Raw genomic sequence first — 14,022 nt, 5'->3', positions numbered from 1 at the left:
AAATGCATGTGATTGGGCACTCCCCTCGGATTCAGTGATTCAGGATTATTGACCTGCCTCGTGTGAAACATACTGGGCTTAATGTTTAAAGAAAGGTCTCATAACTCTGACATTTAACACACAGTGTTGTTATTTGTCTATTCTAGCCGTAAATACAGCTGGTATAATTACTGGAGCTATTATAGGAACTCTGCTGGGTCTCTCTGTACTGTGTTCTATCATCTTCTGTTTTTGTAAGAAGCACAGAGAGAAGAAATACGAGAAAGAAGTACATCATGATATCAGGTAACAATGAGTCTCTAGTTTCTGAGCAGTATTATTGGAAGATTAACTTTTAAATGTGTAGTTTTGCAAATAAGTTACTTAACAGTTGAGATTTCTGTCTTAATCTGGAAAGCTTATTATAACACTAATGGCTTGTTGGAGAATTTCTTGTGGTTTGTCTAATTTCAGCAAACATTTTAGAGGCAAAGAATTTTGAGGGTTTGGGGGGGCTTTTGTTTCTTTAAAGGAAGATATAAGGATATTTTTGACTACATTGAAATAGAAAAAACAAACTGAGTATTTGTTTTAAAGAAATAGTGACTGAACTCTTGTTCTGCAACTGATTTTGTTTGTGTTTTGCTCATTTCAGAGAAGATGTTCCACCTCCAAAGAGTCGCAGCTCTACAGCTCGCAGCTACATCGGCAGCAATCGCTCCTCCCTGGGCTCAATGTCTCCCTCCAACATGGAAGGATATACCAAAACTCCATATAGCCAAGTCCCAAGTGAAGACTTTGAACGTGCTCCTACTCAAACCCCAGCCTTTGCACCTTCAAAGGTAGCTGCACCTAATTTAAGTAGAATGGGAGCTGTTCCTGTGATGATTCCAGCACAAAGCAAAGATGGGTCGATAGTATAAAATATTATTAATTTAAAAGCTGTTTTTTTAAAAGTGTTCATTGTAAGTATTAGAGAAAAATACTGTGTTCCATCCCTCATTTAAACACTGGCATGAAATTTTCCTTGAAGAAAATATACAAGTGAGTTTGAAAAGCCACCAATTCTCATGTTTAATTTTAAATTTATTCGCAAATGATAGTTGAACTATTTGCTAAAAACGTTGAAGTTCATAAATAAATATCGGACACTGAAGGTATTTGGACCTCTGGTAGGTTGCTGAGGAGGTTCTGACACTGTCAGCTAATGTACAGTTCTGAATGTGTAACAGTGAGACACAGGTGAGAAGTAGCAAAAGCATTTCATGTGTAGACCATGAAGTTTCTCAGAGTTCCTGAGACTTTATTCTTAATTGTGGAATAACAGAAATATTTTAACTTGGCCACTGTCTGGTATAGTTGCAGGGGGCTGAAATACCAAGGATGACTTTGAATTCTGTTCAAATTGAGTATTTATGTGGTTCTTTAACCTGGTGATGTTTGTTTGGAGTACTGGAGCTCTTATTTGTCAGGGGCAGACAGTCATTTGATTGGTTCAATTCATTTAATTAATCTGTTCTGAATTTAAAAGGGCAATGAGTAGAAGTGTGACAGAAAACCTTGCAAATTCTTTGAAACACAAATTTTTTTACAATAACTAGTTCTGGTCCTGTCAGATAACTTAATACTTACATTATCTGATGCAAGAGGTCCTATCAGATTGTTGGTAGAAGTGTCTAAGCTCTAAAACCTACAGACCAACAGTTACTGTCACAGCAAGAATGAGTTAATGTATCTTTGCACAGGTCTTTAAGTTAGTTGTACCTTGCATTTTCCAATGCCTGGTTAGATACTAAGGCAGTGCTCTTAGTGTTTTTTCCAAAGCAATTTCCTAGAAGCTCTATGGGGATTTGATGAAACCTGTTTTAAGTAACTGGTATTTTATGTCTGTCCTCTTGCTCTAACCACTGTGGAAACAACTTTTCTTGTATGCCCCTAAGCAGTAGTCAGTCCTTGTTCAAGATGCTAATGTCTGGCTGTATGAATTTGCAAGGAGTTCAAAGCTCATTTTTTCTTGCCTCTTTAACAACCCTAAATATTCTGAACCAATGTTCAGACTGTGGAGAGCAAGCATTTCATGTAACAGAGAAAACAATTACCCAGAATTGTTTATACAAATCTCATGTTGCAAGATTGAAAACGCTTTTCCCAATTTTGCAAACTTAAAGCAATACAGGAGAAACACAACAATTCCTTGTCTTACTTTCACATGTGTTTAAGGACTTCTGGTAGCTTCTAATGACTGTTGTTACATACCTGCAAAAGCTCCATTTAAAACTCTTTACAGTTTGAATCTATGAATTCTTCCTTTCTTCCTATTTTCCACCTTCTTTGTCTTGTGCTGGGGAGCAGGTGGGGCAGAGTTCTTTTAGCTGACCCTAGCTAGAGATGTTGAAGTGCAAGGTATTTTGGAAAACTGTAAATTCATTACAGTGTGTGCACTGATGTTGATGAAGGAAATATCTGAATAGGCTGTTGAAAGATGTTAGGATTATTTGTGTGTAGCAACAGTGAGAGAAAACAAAATTAACCCAGACTTCTAGGTTTAGTATCTGCTTATCTGTAGCTGCCTATACATCTGTGATGAATTCTTTGGCTTACTACTAAATGTTTGTCCTATCTGTAAATAGGTGCACAATTTTTGGCTGGCACTATTAATGTAAAGAAATTTCCCTGCCCATGGCAGTGGTTGGTACAAGGTCATCTTTAAGCTCCTTACAACAATTTCATGATTTTAACATACCCTTCATACTGAATTTAGAAACTTGAATGGCTATTAAGTAATATAGAGTTAGTTTTACACATTTGGGACTTTTTTAGATTGTAAACTGATACTGTTAGAGATCAGATTTTTTATCTTTCATGTGTGCCTTGTCAATAAAATTTACCTGATTGTAACTTCAGTTTTTATTAAATTTCTGGTGCCTAAACATACTGTATGAACAGGTGCTTAGATGATGGTACAGTTCTTAAAACATGACACTGTGATCTGATTTCTTGATTCTTATGTACTATTTATACCTCTTCATGCCTATTTTTGGATGTGAACTTCAGTGTCTCTCTCTGTATTGTTCTGTATTTCAAAATGTCACTTAAATCCTTCAATTGCTAATTATGATTCAAGTGTTTGTGTTCCTGTAAGCTCTTCAGTTGTTGTACCAATGAGAGAGATTATTGACTTTCATTTATGTGGTGAATAATAGGCTTAGTAAATGTGCCAAACATAGCTTCTGAAGAACTATAGATGAGGAGACATGTTTTTGCATCCAATTATTGTGATAGAAGAGATGTCCAAGATGTTAATCATACACTGATTGTTTACCTTGAAACTAAGGCCTTTCTTAATGAAAAGGGTATAGTTACTGCAAATACAAGTTGAGTGCAAGACTAAAGTGAATCACAGACTGAGAGAGAGCTATAAACCTAAGGAACCAGGCAGCAAACCTACTAAATTTGGTTCTAAGCCGTCTGTGGACCTATGTGTTTTTTGAGGGTTTTTTTAAATTAATTTTTTGTTTGTTTTTGGTTTGGCCTGAGACCCTGTAACTTACAGTCAGGTAAGCCCTAGGACACTCAAACTCAGAAACCTGTCTCAGTAAAGCACACGGAGCAGAGTTTACACATGCTTGATGCTCTGTCAGCTTGTGCGAAACAATAAATGGGCAGAAGGACAGCCTGATGTGCCCTCAGAGCCTGGTTGCTAGGCTTAGCAGCCTTGACAGTGTCTGTCTATTTATGTAATTGCATGGAAAAATGAAAGAAATGGGATCTGACACAATCCTTATCTGAAATATAGAACCTCTGACTTGGGGTAAACTCTGCCTCAAGTTGCTATCATCATGCCTTTTTGGGTGGATGCAACACTACTATGAAAACATAATACTGCTCTTATAAATTATTTCTTTTGTCACTAGGTTGTTCACTTACACTGGATTATGATTCTCAAAAGCAGCTACTGTATTTTGACGATAATTTCTAGCTGTGTGGGAGATGAACTGGTTAAACATATGAGGTGTCTGATGTGACAGAGAGCTCTGCTGACAGAACAGTTGTAGGAAGTAATGGCAGCTGATATACCAGTTAGGAGGTGGCATTTTTAAAGTCTCATTTGGTTAAAAAAAAAAGGGGGGGGTAAGGGGAGGGAGGGTGGTACCATTGTGTAAATACTCCAAGTGAGCTCAAGAAACCTCTAGTTAATGTCATGACTGTAAACTTGCCTGTTGAGGACTACTATATATAGAAAGAAACCCCTCAATTTTAGCATGGTGTGAATAAAGTGTTAGACTTGTAATTCTGTAGAGGTTACGTAACACTTGTCCATACATTACAAGAGTTTTCATCAACTTTCTGCAGTGGGTATTTAAAGATACTTGTGTGAAACTTCCTTCCCTAAGAACAAATACTTCTTCAAAACTGTGTGGTGCACAGAAATGCCTTGTTGGAGGGGTAAAACATGACTTTTGAAAGAAATGTACAATGCATACGTCTTTCTCAGCTCTTGGTAGTCTCATTCATATTAGATGTATGCTTCCTGTTTAATAGTGCAAGTAAGACTTCTGAATTGCAAGTTTTTATGTAATGCTGAATATTGTATATTACTGGTTTCCATGACAAGCTTTTAGTTTTGTTCTGAGCAGTGTATATATTCTGGATCACTCTAGGTCTTTGTTCAGTCTAAAGATATTATGCTATTTGTGTCACTTAAACCTTGTTTTATACACTTGATAGGTGCTTTTTGGGGCCCTTTGTTGGATAATCCCCTAGCACTGAGGCATAGCTCAGCTGAAATCAGAGCAATAACAACTTCCTGGGATCCAAAATGTTACAATGTTACATTACATTTCTCATGCACAAAGCATGGACTTTGAACATGGATATGAATTTCAGTATGAGGTTTTTATATTCACACTTTTGGGGGAATGGTATTTTAAAATACAGGTATTGTGAGTGAATTTGTAAAAAAAACAAAATCCAAAATTTTAAAATGCTATAATTCCATGACAGACTTGTGTACTTTTTGAAATAAAACTGTTGGAGAAAACAGTAGTCTGTCTTTATTTTAAAGCAGCACTTGTATATGTCTTCAGCTTTTTCTTTATGTAATTGGAAGTGAACTAATAAATATGGCTGTGTATACCATGCTGGCATGAATAATTTTATTTACTGCTTTTCCCCCCTGCCCCCTTCCAAGGCAAATAAAACTGTAGATATTTTAAAATATTCACTTTTAGGTGGGATTTTTAATTGTAGGTATAGTTATTCTGAAACATAAGCCTGGAAATGAACTTCAGATTAGATTTCATCCCTCTTTATTTTATTTATTTTTGGTAGAACCAAAAATTCCTGAAACTGATTAGTCTTTGTTGTTTAAAGTTGAAACAAGCAGGTTGACAGCACTCAAAGTATGTTGATAAAATGCTGGGGGTTTTATTGTTAATGTGTTAATTTGCATCTCTTTCAATTTTGACAAAGCTGACTTGGGATATTCTTCACTGCTTGGCCTTGCAAGCCAACTGATTATTGTCCTTGTCATTTTACATGAGATTAATGTGATTTTTCCAGTGTCATCTCCAGGGTGGAGATCCAAAGTCTGGCATGGGCTCTATCTGCATTAATGGCATGCATTAAGCTCATATAATTGGAGGCATAATTAACTTTCATTTGCTCATAATATGTGCATGCTATTATGTTATAATGCATGCCTATCTTGATATATTAATGTGTTCTGGGCCAGGCCAGATGTTCCAGTGACTATTTATATAAAAAACCCAATATATGTGTGCACAAACATGTGAAATTAAATGGAATACTGGTGGATAAACCTCTAGGATTTTTTTTAAATTTCAAATTAAGAGTCATGCTTAAATACCAAAAGAAACCTAATAAAAATGGAAGTTCAGATTTGTCTCTTTATAGAGTTCTAAGAAACCTTTCTTACACTCTTTTTAACATTCTTGTCAAGACTTTGGAAGTGTTGAACTTAGAGTGGCAGTTTTGTCACAGATGGCTCTTGCATGCCTCAGCTGCTCCTCAGGTGTTTTATGTGGAGAATAGGTGACCGTGAACCAGAAGCTGAGCACTACCTCCAGCTGGTCTGTGGAATTCCAGCAAAACAGCTGGAACTTTCCTGAGTGTCCTGACAGAACAGAGGGCACTCAGCACCTGGTAGCTCTGCAGAACCTCTGTGGTCCTTTATATGTGTTTTACACCATGCCTTGGATAAAGTGTCAGAAAGGTCTGGCTGTTTGTTTCTCTGAACGTCTTGGCTGTGTCTTTTGAGCTTACTGCCTCTAATTTCTTTCCCTGATGTTGAGATGTTTCAAAGCTCTATGATAATACTGATAGGCAATTGATTGCTAGGCTCTTTTAAAAAGCAACTTAGCCTTGGTTCCTATCTGTAAAATTCATAAAGTGCAATAGTTTGTAAAGAAAAGAGCTGATTGAGTAGCAGAAGTAGGAATAGGATGAAACAAAGCTATGAGTATTGCCTACCTTTCCAAATGTCAGCTTATTCTAAAACTAATTTTAGCTTGTGTATGACCATAAGTGATTTCTCAAGACATGAAGACTTGCATCTTAATATAAAAATAATGTGTGTACTTGAGTTATGATGATTCTGTTGCTCTTCCTAATTTGCTTTAGGCTTTTTACGGAATGGTGCAGGCACAGCTACCAGGAGAAGAGTATGAACCTTTAATTTTATAAAATAACCACTCTGGCAGAAAACTGGCCTGGAGGATTGTGTTGTCCCTGCTTCTGATTTCCATTCAAAGTCAGGTTTCTGGAAATAGGGAGCCTTTAAGTATCTTTTGATTTTTAGATCGTTGGAAATCAAAGTCAGTGTTACCCTCGTAAGTTGGTGTTTTGAAGACTTCAGTTTTCAGCTGTTGAAGCACTGGCCAGGTTGCTTTGGATATGCAAAATGAGTAGTATTTAATGGCAGCAGCTCCTACTTGGGTCCTCATTTCTAGTAAAGTTTCTTTTGGTCAATGCTGTCTGGAGAAACAGACGAAGGACAATTGTACTATATTATTTGAGAAACAAAGCAGTGAAATTCATTCAGGAACCTGCATGATGCCAGGGCTGATGGATGGATAGAGGGAGGGAGGGGAACAGCTTTGCAAGGAAGTCGAGCTTGTTGATTACACAACTTGATTATGTAACAGTTTTAAAAAGTGGCAATATTAGAAGAGACATTACCAAAGATAAAATGATGTGCTTTCAGATGTTAATCTAATTTTTCTTAGGGGGAAAACTTCTGGAGGCAGTGTGTCCGCTGGGAAGCGCGGGGAGCTGCGTGATGCCTTGACAGTTGTCCCACTTCCAGGGCTGGATGCTGTGGCTCTGGGGAGCTGCAGGCAGGGCAGGAGCTGAGTGCTGTACCTGAAGGGTATTGTACGCTCCTTCCCAGAGAAGTTTTCCTAATTGCAAACTGGAGAGAGCAAAGCAGTGAGTCTGATCAGTTTCTGTGGAATGGGAATTCTGGGAAGCATGCATGAACTTTCTAACTTCTTGAAACCTTTCCCTACTCTGGTTTGTAGCAACATCTGGCTTAGGGGTCTTAAAACATTTTTGCATTCAGTTGCTTATGTAGCCAGCATACCTCCACTGCTCAAATTGCAGAGCCTTGTCCTCTGCCTACCATCCATAATTTCTGCAGAGGATGACTCTGGTTATATCATTACTAACAGTACTGTGTAAGGAAGCAGAAGAAAGTAGATTCTCCTGAACCCTCCAAACAGGGCAAATGGTGACAGCTCAGCTTTTTGGTGCTCTGAGCACAAACATCTGCAGAGGTGTGGTGGTCACTTGGGTTAGAATTTGCAATGAAGGAGTACTGAATCAGATGGTAAAGAGCTATAAAAGTCATTTAGTGCCATTACTAAACAGCTTCCAATTATGTCAGGTTCTGTGTGAGTAGGAAAGCAACTTGAGCTTTCATTTCTTGTGGCCAGTTACTGCTGTGCAAGTGAAACAACACCTCTCTGCAACTTGGGACTTGTCCTGGTCAGTGATTTGTAATTGAAACCATTATCCCATCCAGGGATCTGAATCTCCCTATTTAGTGTCACTAGGCAATATTTTACCTGTGAGACAGTAGTTGGGATTAGACAGATTTCAAGGAAGTTAAATTGTGCAGCAGAGCAGTTGTTCCCAATGTTTAAGGGCTCTGATGGCAGTCCCAGCCACTCACAGATGACTCCTCAGGCAGCTGAGTGGGTGGTGTTTCAAAGAAACTATTTGCTGGAGTCAAAACACTTGTGCTGTGCCTTACTTAGCTGTAGGAGATCAAGATAAAATTAATTTAGGATTTCTGTTTCCTGGTACAATAGCTCAGGTGGGAGGGAAGCCGATACCTTAGACTAGGAATAAAGGCAATGGTGGGAACACATCACACTACTGAATTGTTTTGCCTGCTAAAGGAGATGCCAGTTCTGGGGCACAGCTGGTGGTTTGTGAAACATGTCAAAAAGCTTATGTTGTGGCTGCTAGCACTGCACTTCTTCTCCACATAAATAAAATGTCCTTCCATGTCACTTCCAATCCTGTAACTGTCAAGAGCAGAAACCGTTCCTCTTATCTGTAAAAGACAAAATAAAGCTTGCAATTAGTTTATTTTCACATAGTTTCCCTCTTTCTTGTTGGTACATGAGAAAAATTCAAAGTTCCTAAAAGGACAGAGCTTGAAATGAACTGTTTGGTCTTGCCCTGGTTTCGTCCTTGTAGTCTGTAATTCAAAATGAAGTTGCTTAGGCATTACAATATCTTCTGCTTTGGACTTGAGCTGTGGTTTGGGTGACCTCTTTAGGTAACCTATTTAAATTTAATGATCTTGTATTCCTTTTTAAGATGGGAAAACTCACTGTGTTTAAAACACAGAACTTCAAAAAACAAAAAAATGCTGTGGATTCCCATACTGTCTCCAGCCTATTTTGAAAACCAAAAAATTATGGCTAAATATAAATGCTTTGTATGGAAACAGAGTAATAAATGTTGTTTTTGGGAATTATGAGTGTCCTCCATGGCTGATGCTTTAGCAGCCTCTGTCCCCATCTCTCTGTGCCTAAATGTGACTGGTGCTCTGCAGTGACTTTCCAAGAGTGTTTTCCAACAGAAAGCTGAGGAACATTCTAAGGTGCCAGATGGTTATTTTCTTATTGTTTACTCAGGAAAATAATTGAGAAATCTGCATCAGTCAAACCTTTTTTTTGTTTAACAAGTTCTAAAAAAAAGCTCTAGAAATGTACAGTTGAGTTATGAATGCAGTTTTTGATAGGTTTTAACAGTTGTGATATTTATATCACCATATAAATATCTTTATTTATATCATCTGTACACACATTGTTGCAAAGATTGAAGTACATACTTCTATCCCTTTTATTTACCAAAAAAGTAGGTGCAACTATTGTCCAGTTGCCTAGTATGAAACAGACCTTAGAACTAGTCATTAAAATGTCAATATTTTTCAGACTGAAGTTAAGGTCACCAGTGATGGTTCTTCATTTGCAGCTCATTTAGGGAAAAAAATCCTCAGCTCGATCATCAGTGTGTCTGTTGGTTTTTATTTAGCAGCAAGACAATGAAAATTGTGATTCTTGTGCAGATAACCTACAGCTGTGATCATGCTAGATTTGCATGCTTGAAAGGCCTCAAAGTTCTAGACAGCAATTTTATGTTTTTAAAATCAAGGTTGTTGTTGCTACTTGAAGCATTTTAGGTTTATTATTTTAAGTATGATCCTTGCACATCTGAACTGGGTGGGCAGGCAGGAATCTCAACCAACCCACTAAAATCCTTTATTCCAAGATGAAAGGGCTGGAAAGAGGGTTACAGCCTTTATGCTCAACAGTCCCTTTTGTTGCCTATTAGAAATTAACATAATTTCCCTGCCCCTGGTGTTACCTGAGCAAGCTGAGATTTCAACTGACAGTGACAATTGGGTTGTTACATTCTACATGTGAATTTAATTCTGTCAACATCTCGTGACTGTGCCAGCCATATGAGCTAATTCATTTGCTGCTGGCTTTATGGTTTGTACATGGGGGGAAAATTGCTGAACATGCAAGGAGGCTGAGGACATCCTTAACGCCTGATGTGGCTGACAGGATAGAATAAAATATAGTAATAAAAACAATAACAAAATATTCCAAAGGCAGAGGACTTTCATTAACAAGCTGGAGAATTAGGGTTGATGTCTTGGCTCTGTCATGACTTAGCTGAGAGGTGTTTTTTTTATTTATTTTTTTATTTTCTATTGGCATTGACAAATCCTCTTAGTTCATCATCTCTAATAGCTGTTAGAATGGAGCGTTCTGTTGACTCTTTGTGACTTTTGGAACTAGGGTTTCCCATCACACTGTCATTTGTTTTTAAAGCTATCCTTGGCAAGTTTTTCTGCTATCCTTTTCAGTCTTCCCCAGATGTCCATCTAGTACTTTCTTGCCATTTCTTTCATAATCTTAGGAAATTTTGAAATAGATGTATTTGAAGATCATTTCTTGATGAGACCATCTGCGGTTGTCTCTGTCCCCTGCTGCTTCCTGTTTTTTTAATTCTGTCCTGACAGCAGTCACTCTTCCAGTACTTCTGCCACTCCTTGAGTATTTTAGGTTGTAAAAAACATAATAGTTGAGCAGATCCCATTATGGGGCTTCCTGAGGGTGAAAGATCCCCCAAAGTATTGCCAATGCAAGGGAAAGTGTCCTCATCACTCCATTTGATACTCCCTCAGCAGCACCTTTTCCCTGCTGCTCACTGCAGGTGTCTTGGAAGGTATTCTCAGAGTGAGATAATGAAAATACAGATGTGTTTGTTGTTTTGAGTGCTTCCTTCACCATTACTGACATGGGAGGTGCCTAACCCTGTGTGTGACAGGCTGAGATACAACCAGAGAGGTGGAAAGCTCCTTGGCATCACTGCCCTGGTGTTTGGTGTTTCATACACTTTTGCCTACAGCCTGGCCTTCCTCTTTCTATCACATGCTGCCTTTCTATTCCTGTCTGTGGTATGGATTTCACTACTGGAGTAGGACAGAGTTTGAGGCAGGTTTTTCTTTTTTTCTGAGTGTGGTATGTTGCTTTTGATCACGCTTTTGTGGAGGGTCGTTCTTTTTACTGTCACTTTCTATCATATTTTCTGTTCCCAGCCTGTTTTGCTTGTCTCTGCTTTAGGCATTAGGCACTTTAAACTACATTTATACAGTGGTTTTCAAACTGGCCTCTGGTTTTCCAGCTTAAACTTAATGGGGTTATGATTGCAAGTACCTGGGCAGACAGTAGTTTCTTATTAACTGACAGTTTTCCTTGCACGATCCAAAGGACTTAGCACATCTTGTTTATAAGCTACAACACTGGGGGGTGGATGTTTTCATTGTTTTTATTATTTTTATTTATTTATTCTTCATCACAGCTGCACAAACAGCCCCTAGCTGCATGCTAAGGTTCACTTGCCAGACTGCATTTTTCTTTATTTTAATAATTTTGTTTTATTATAGAGATTTGCTTGGATGAGAAGGAAAGGAAAAGAAAATCAAGACTGAAAGTATCAGGGCAGTGCAGCAAGGGAGAACAGATTGTGTTTGCCTTTTTAGCTCATTTAAGCATCAGATTTAGAAAACATTTGCTTTTCCAAACAACAGGGGTATCAAGAACTATTCCCCTGTCCAGCTTGCCTCAGTGTGCCGTGTAGCAGAATTTTCTCCACAAGCAGGGTATGCTAATTTTCTCTTGACTTGTTCATGAAATGGAGCAGAGGAGTTTGATGGAGGGACATCATTACATGAACCCCTGCTTGCACACCTGCCCTGAGAAAAGCTGGATTTATACATGTTTTGGAGGGTAGAGCACTGTTTCTTCAGCTCTTCCAGTAGAATGTGATAGGATGAACTATGTGTGGAGCAGCTAAACTTTATTTAGAAGGTATATGTTTGCTAATTATTAACTTGAGAACTAGAAATGAAAGAAATTAGAAATAGAAGCATTATGCAATCCATGGTGCGAAGACAGGAATACAGAAAGGACGTTTCTGGCCTCAGTGTTCAGTCCCAATTAATGAGTCTCTTAATATTCCCTACAACAATAATTATGTGTACAATAGCCAGAATGAAGTTCAGAGAACAGCAGGTTCTCATGCCAGGTGACAGCTTGAAATAGAAAGAAGCCAAAGGTCGTGGTTTCCAGCCAAGCAGAACTTGGTGCTGCTTTGAGTTACTCTTCCAAGCAATGTTTTGGGAAGGCACTCAGTTCTCTTTACTGAGATTCCATTTGATGTGTAATTCTAATTGCAGTGTGACAGTGCAAGGAAGAAAGTGAGCTGCTGCAGAAATAGCCTGAGTCAGTTGTTTTAATTACTGCTCTTATGGAGAAATTATTGTGTCATTGAGGCATGTCCTAAAAATCTGTGAGGATGGGTGTAATTATACAAAGGCCTGTAATAAGCTGAAATTCTGTAAGAAAATGAGATGTTTCCAGTAAACACAATACATCCTTATACATTTGTGGATTATTAGTTAGGAAGATTATTAGTTGTTTTCTGGTGTATTGTCATTCTGCAAAATTAATATTAGTGACTGTCAGCAGCATTTAGGTAAAGGCAGCATGTAGAAAGTGCATTTTGTAGCATGGAGATGTGGCAAAAATGGTGAGTTATCATTTTTCTTACAATACCACAGTCTTAGAATATGAACACAAAGAATATAGAGCTGTTAGAGAATTGGAACTGCAACAAAGAATTATTTATTATCTTTGTACAAAAAAGTCAGTTACAACAGTCAAAGAACTAGAACTGATTTCTAAAGAAACGATGAAATGAGCAGGTGTGCTGGTAGGGATGAGGCACTTTGAGAAAACCGAGTGTTCATGGCAGTAAACAACAGAACTGTGTGGTTCTTTGACACTGAAAGTTACTGGTATGAAACTTAGCCAAGAGGATTTAGTGATTTTGACAGGTACTTTAAAAGTGCAATGCACTAGGTATTGACTGGGAAACCCATGAGATACTGAAAATTTCCAAGTTAAATGTACAGTTATTTGTAGTCCACTGATAAATGAAGTTTTATTTTGCTGCACCACTTCACCTTTTTGCTATCAGACACTGGTACAAACCTGAATCTGAATGATCACCAATTGGATGATGATCTGAATAATGCATTAAATTACTGTATGTTTCAGCCCCTGGCCTCTTGCTGCTATAGATTAATGATATTCTTTCTTTTTGTAGTATGACATCGCACACAAGATTGGTGACATAACAGTGGTATAAACATGAAGAAACAGGCATCTGTTTTTGCATGACTTTCCAGTATGGTGAAACTGAAGTACATTATGAAATGAAGTGCTGGTTTTTTTTTACTTGATCTGACTTTAGATTCAAGATTTTAAAGTAGGCTGTATTCAGTTTTGTAAGTACCAAATTTTTTTCTTTTTCATATTTTGAATGCAAAGTTTACAAAGCCACTCCTGACGTTTTTCTGACTACTTTTGTGTTTTGAAAAGCGTGCACCATCCCTCCTCTCTGCTTCCCCCACCCCATTCCTGGAGATGCAAAAAATTTTGAATTTAACAAAATCAACTCAGGTAGCACAAATAGAGCCTTAACCAGTGGGGTGGTAAAAAGATTGTAATCTGAAATACAGTAGTTTTGGGTTTTCCTAGCTTTCTGGTCTACTGATTTCATAAGGAAGTGTGTTATCTATTGAATGCTGTAGTGATAGCCATGAGGGCTGACAAACTGTGTGCAAAATGGGCTGTGTTTTGAGATTGTATATATTTTATAACACTTAATAAAACATACTTGAATGTTACAGTTAACACATGCTTCAGCATAATTTGTTAATGCAGGTGGTGTGGTAATTCCTGTCTGTGCACTTCCTTATTCCTCCTGCTCCCCAATTTACCATGCAGGAGTCCAGAGGGAAGAAGAGCTTGCTCTTTAAACCAGGCTGGTTATGGGGTCCCTATTCCTCCTGCACTGGGGAGACTTTGGGTACTGATTTCACAATGAAAATATTAATTTACTTAACCATGTAAGGATGAGACCACTGTA

General features: G+C 38.0%; 1 protein-coding gene across 2 annotated transcripts in view; it reads left to right on the top strand.

The window, feature by feature from the left end:
- CXADR (CXADR Ig-like cell adhesion molecule) overlaps nt 1-13,786 on the top strand; it is a 32,542-nt gene extending 18,756 nt beyond the window's left edge. The window contains exons 6-8 of one of the 2 annotated variants that reach the window (XM_064726544.1): nt 147-285; nt 635-821; nt 13,198-13,786. In XM_064726544.1, the coding sequence (XP_064582614.1) occupies nt 147-285; nt 635-821; nt 13,198-13,239 (368 nt within the window). In that variant the 3' untranslated portion in view covers nt 13,240-13,786. Of the gene's footprint in view, nt 1-146; nt 286-634; nt 5,021-13,197 lie in introns of those variants that run through there. The other variant, XM_064726534.1, reaches the window with a different exon arrangement.
- Nucleotides 13,787-14,022: the final 236 nt, after the last annotated feature.

This window comes from Zonotrichia leucophrys, chromosome 1 (genome assembly GCF_028769735.1).
Source record: "Zonotrichia leucophrys gambelii isolate GWCS_2022_RI chromosome 1, RI_Zleu_2.0, whole genome shotgun sequence".
Lineage (NCBI taxonomy): Eukaryota > Metazoa > Chordata > Aves > Passeriformes > Passerellidae > Zonotrichia > Zonotrichia leucophrys.
The sequence above is the reverse complement of the archived record's forward strand: the minus strand, read 5'-3'. Positions and strand labels throughout refer to the sequence as shown.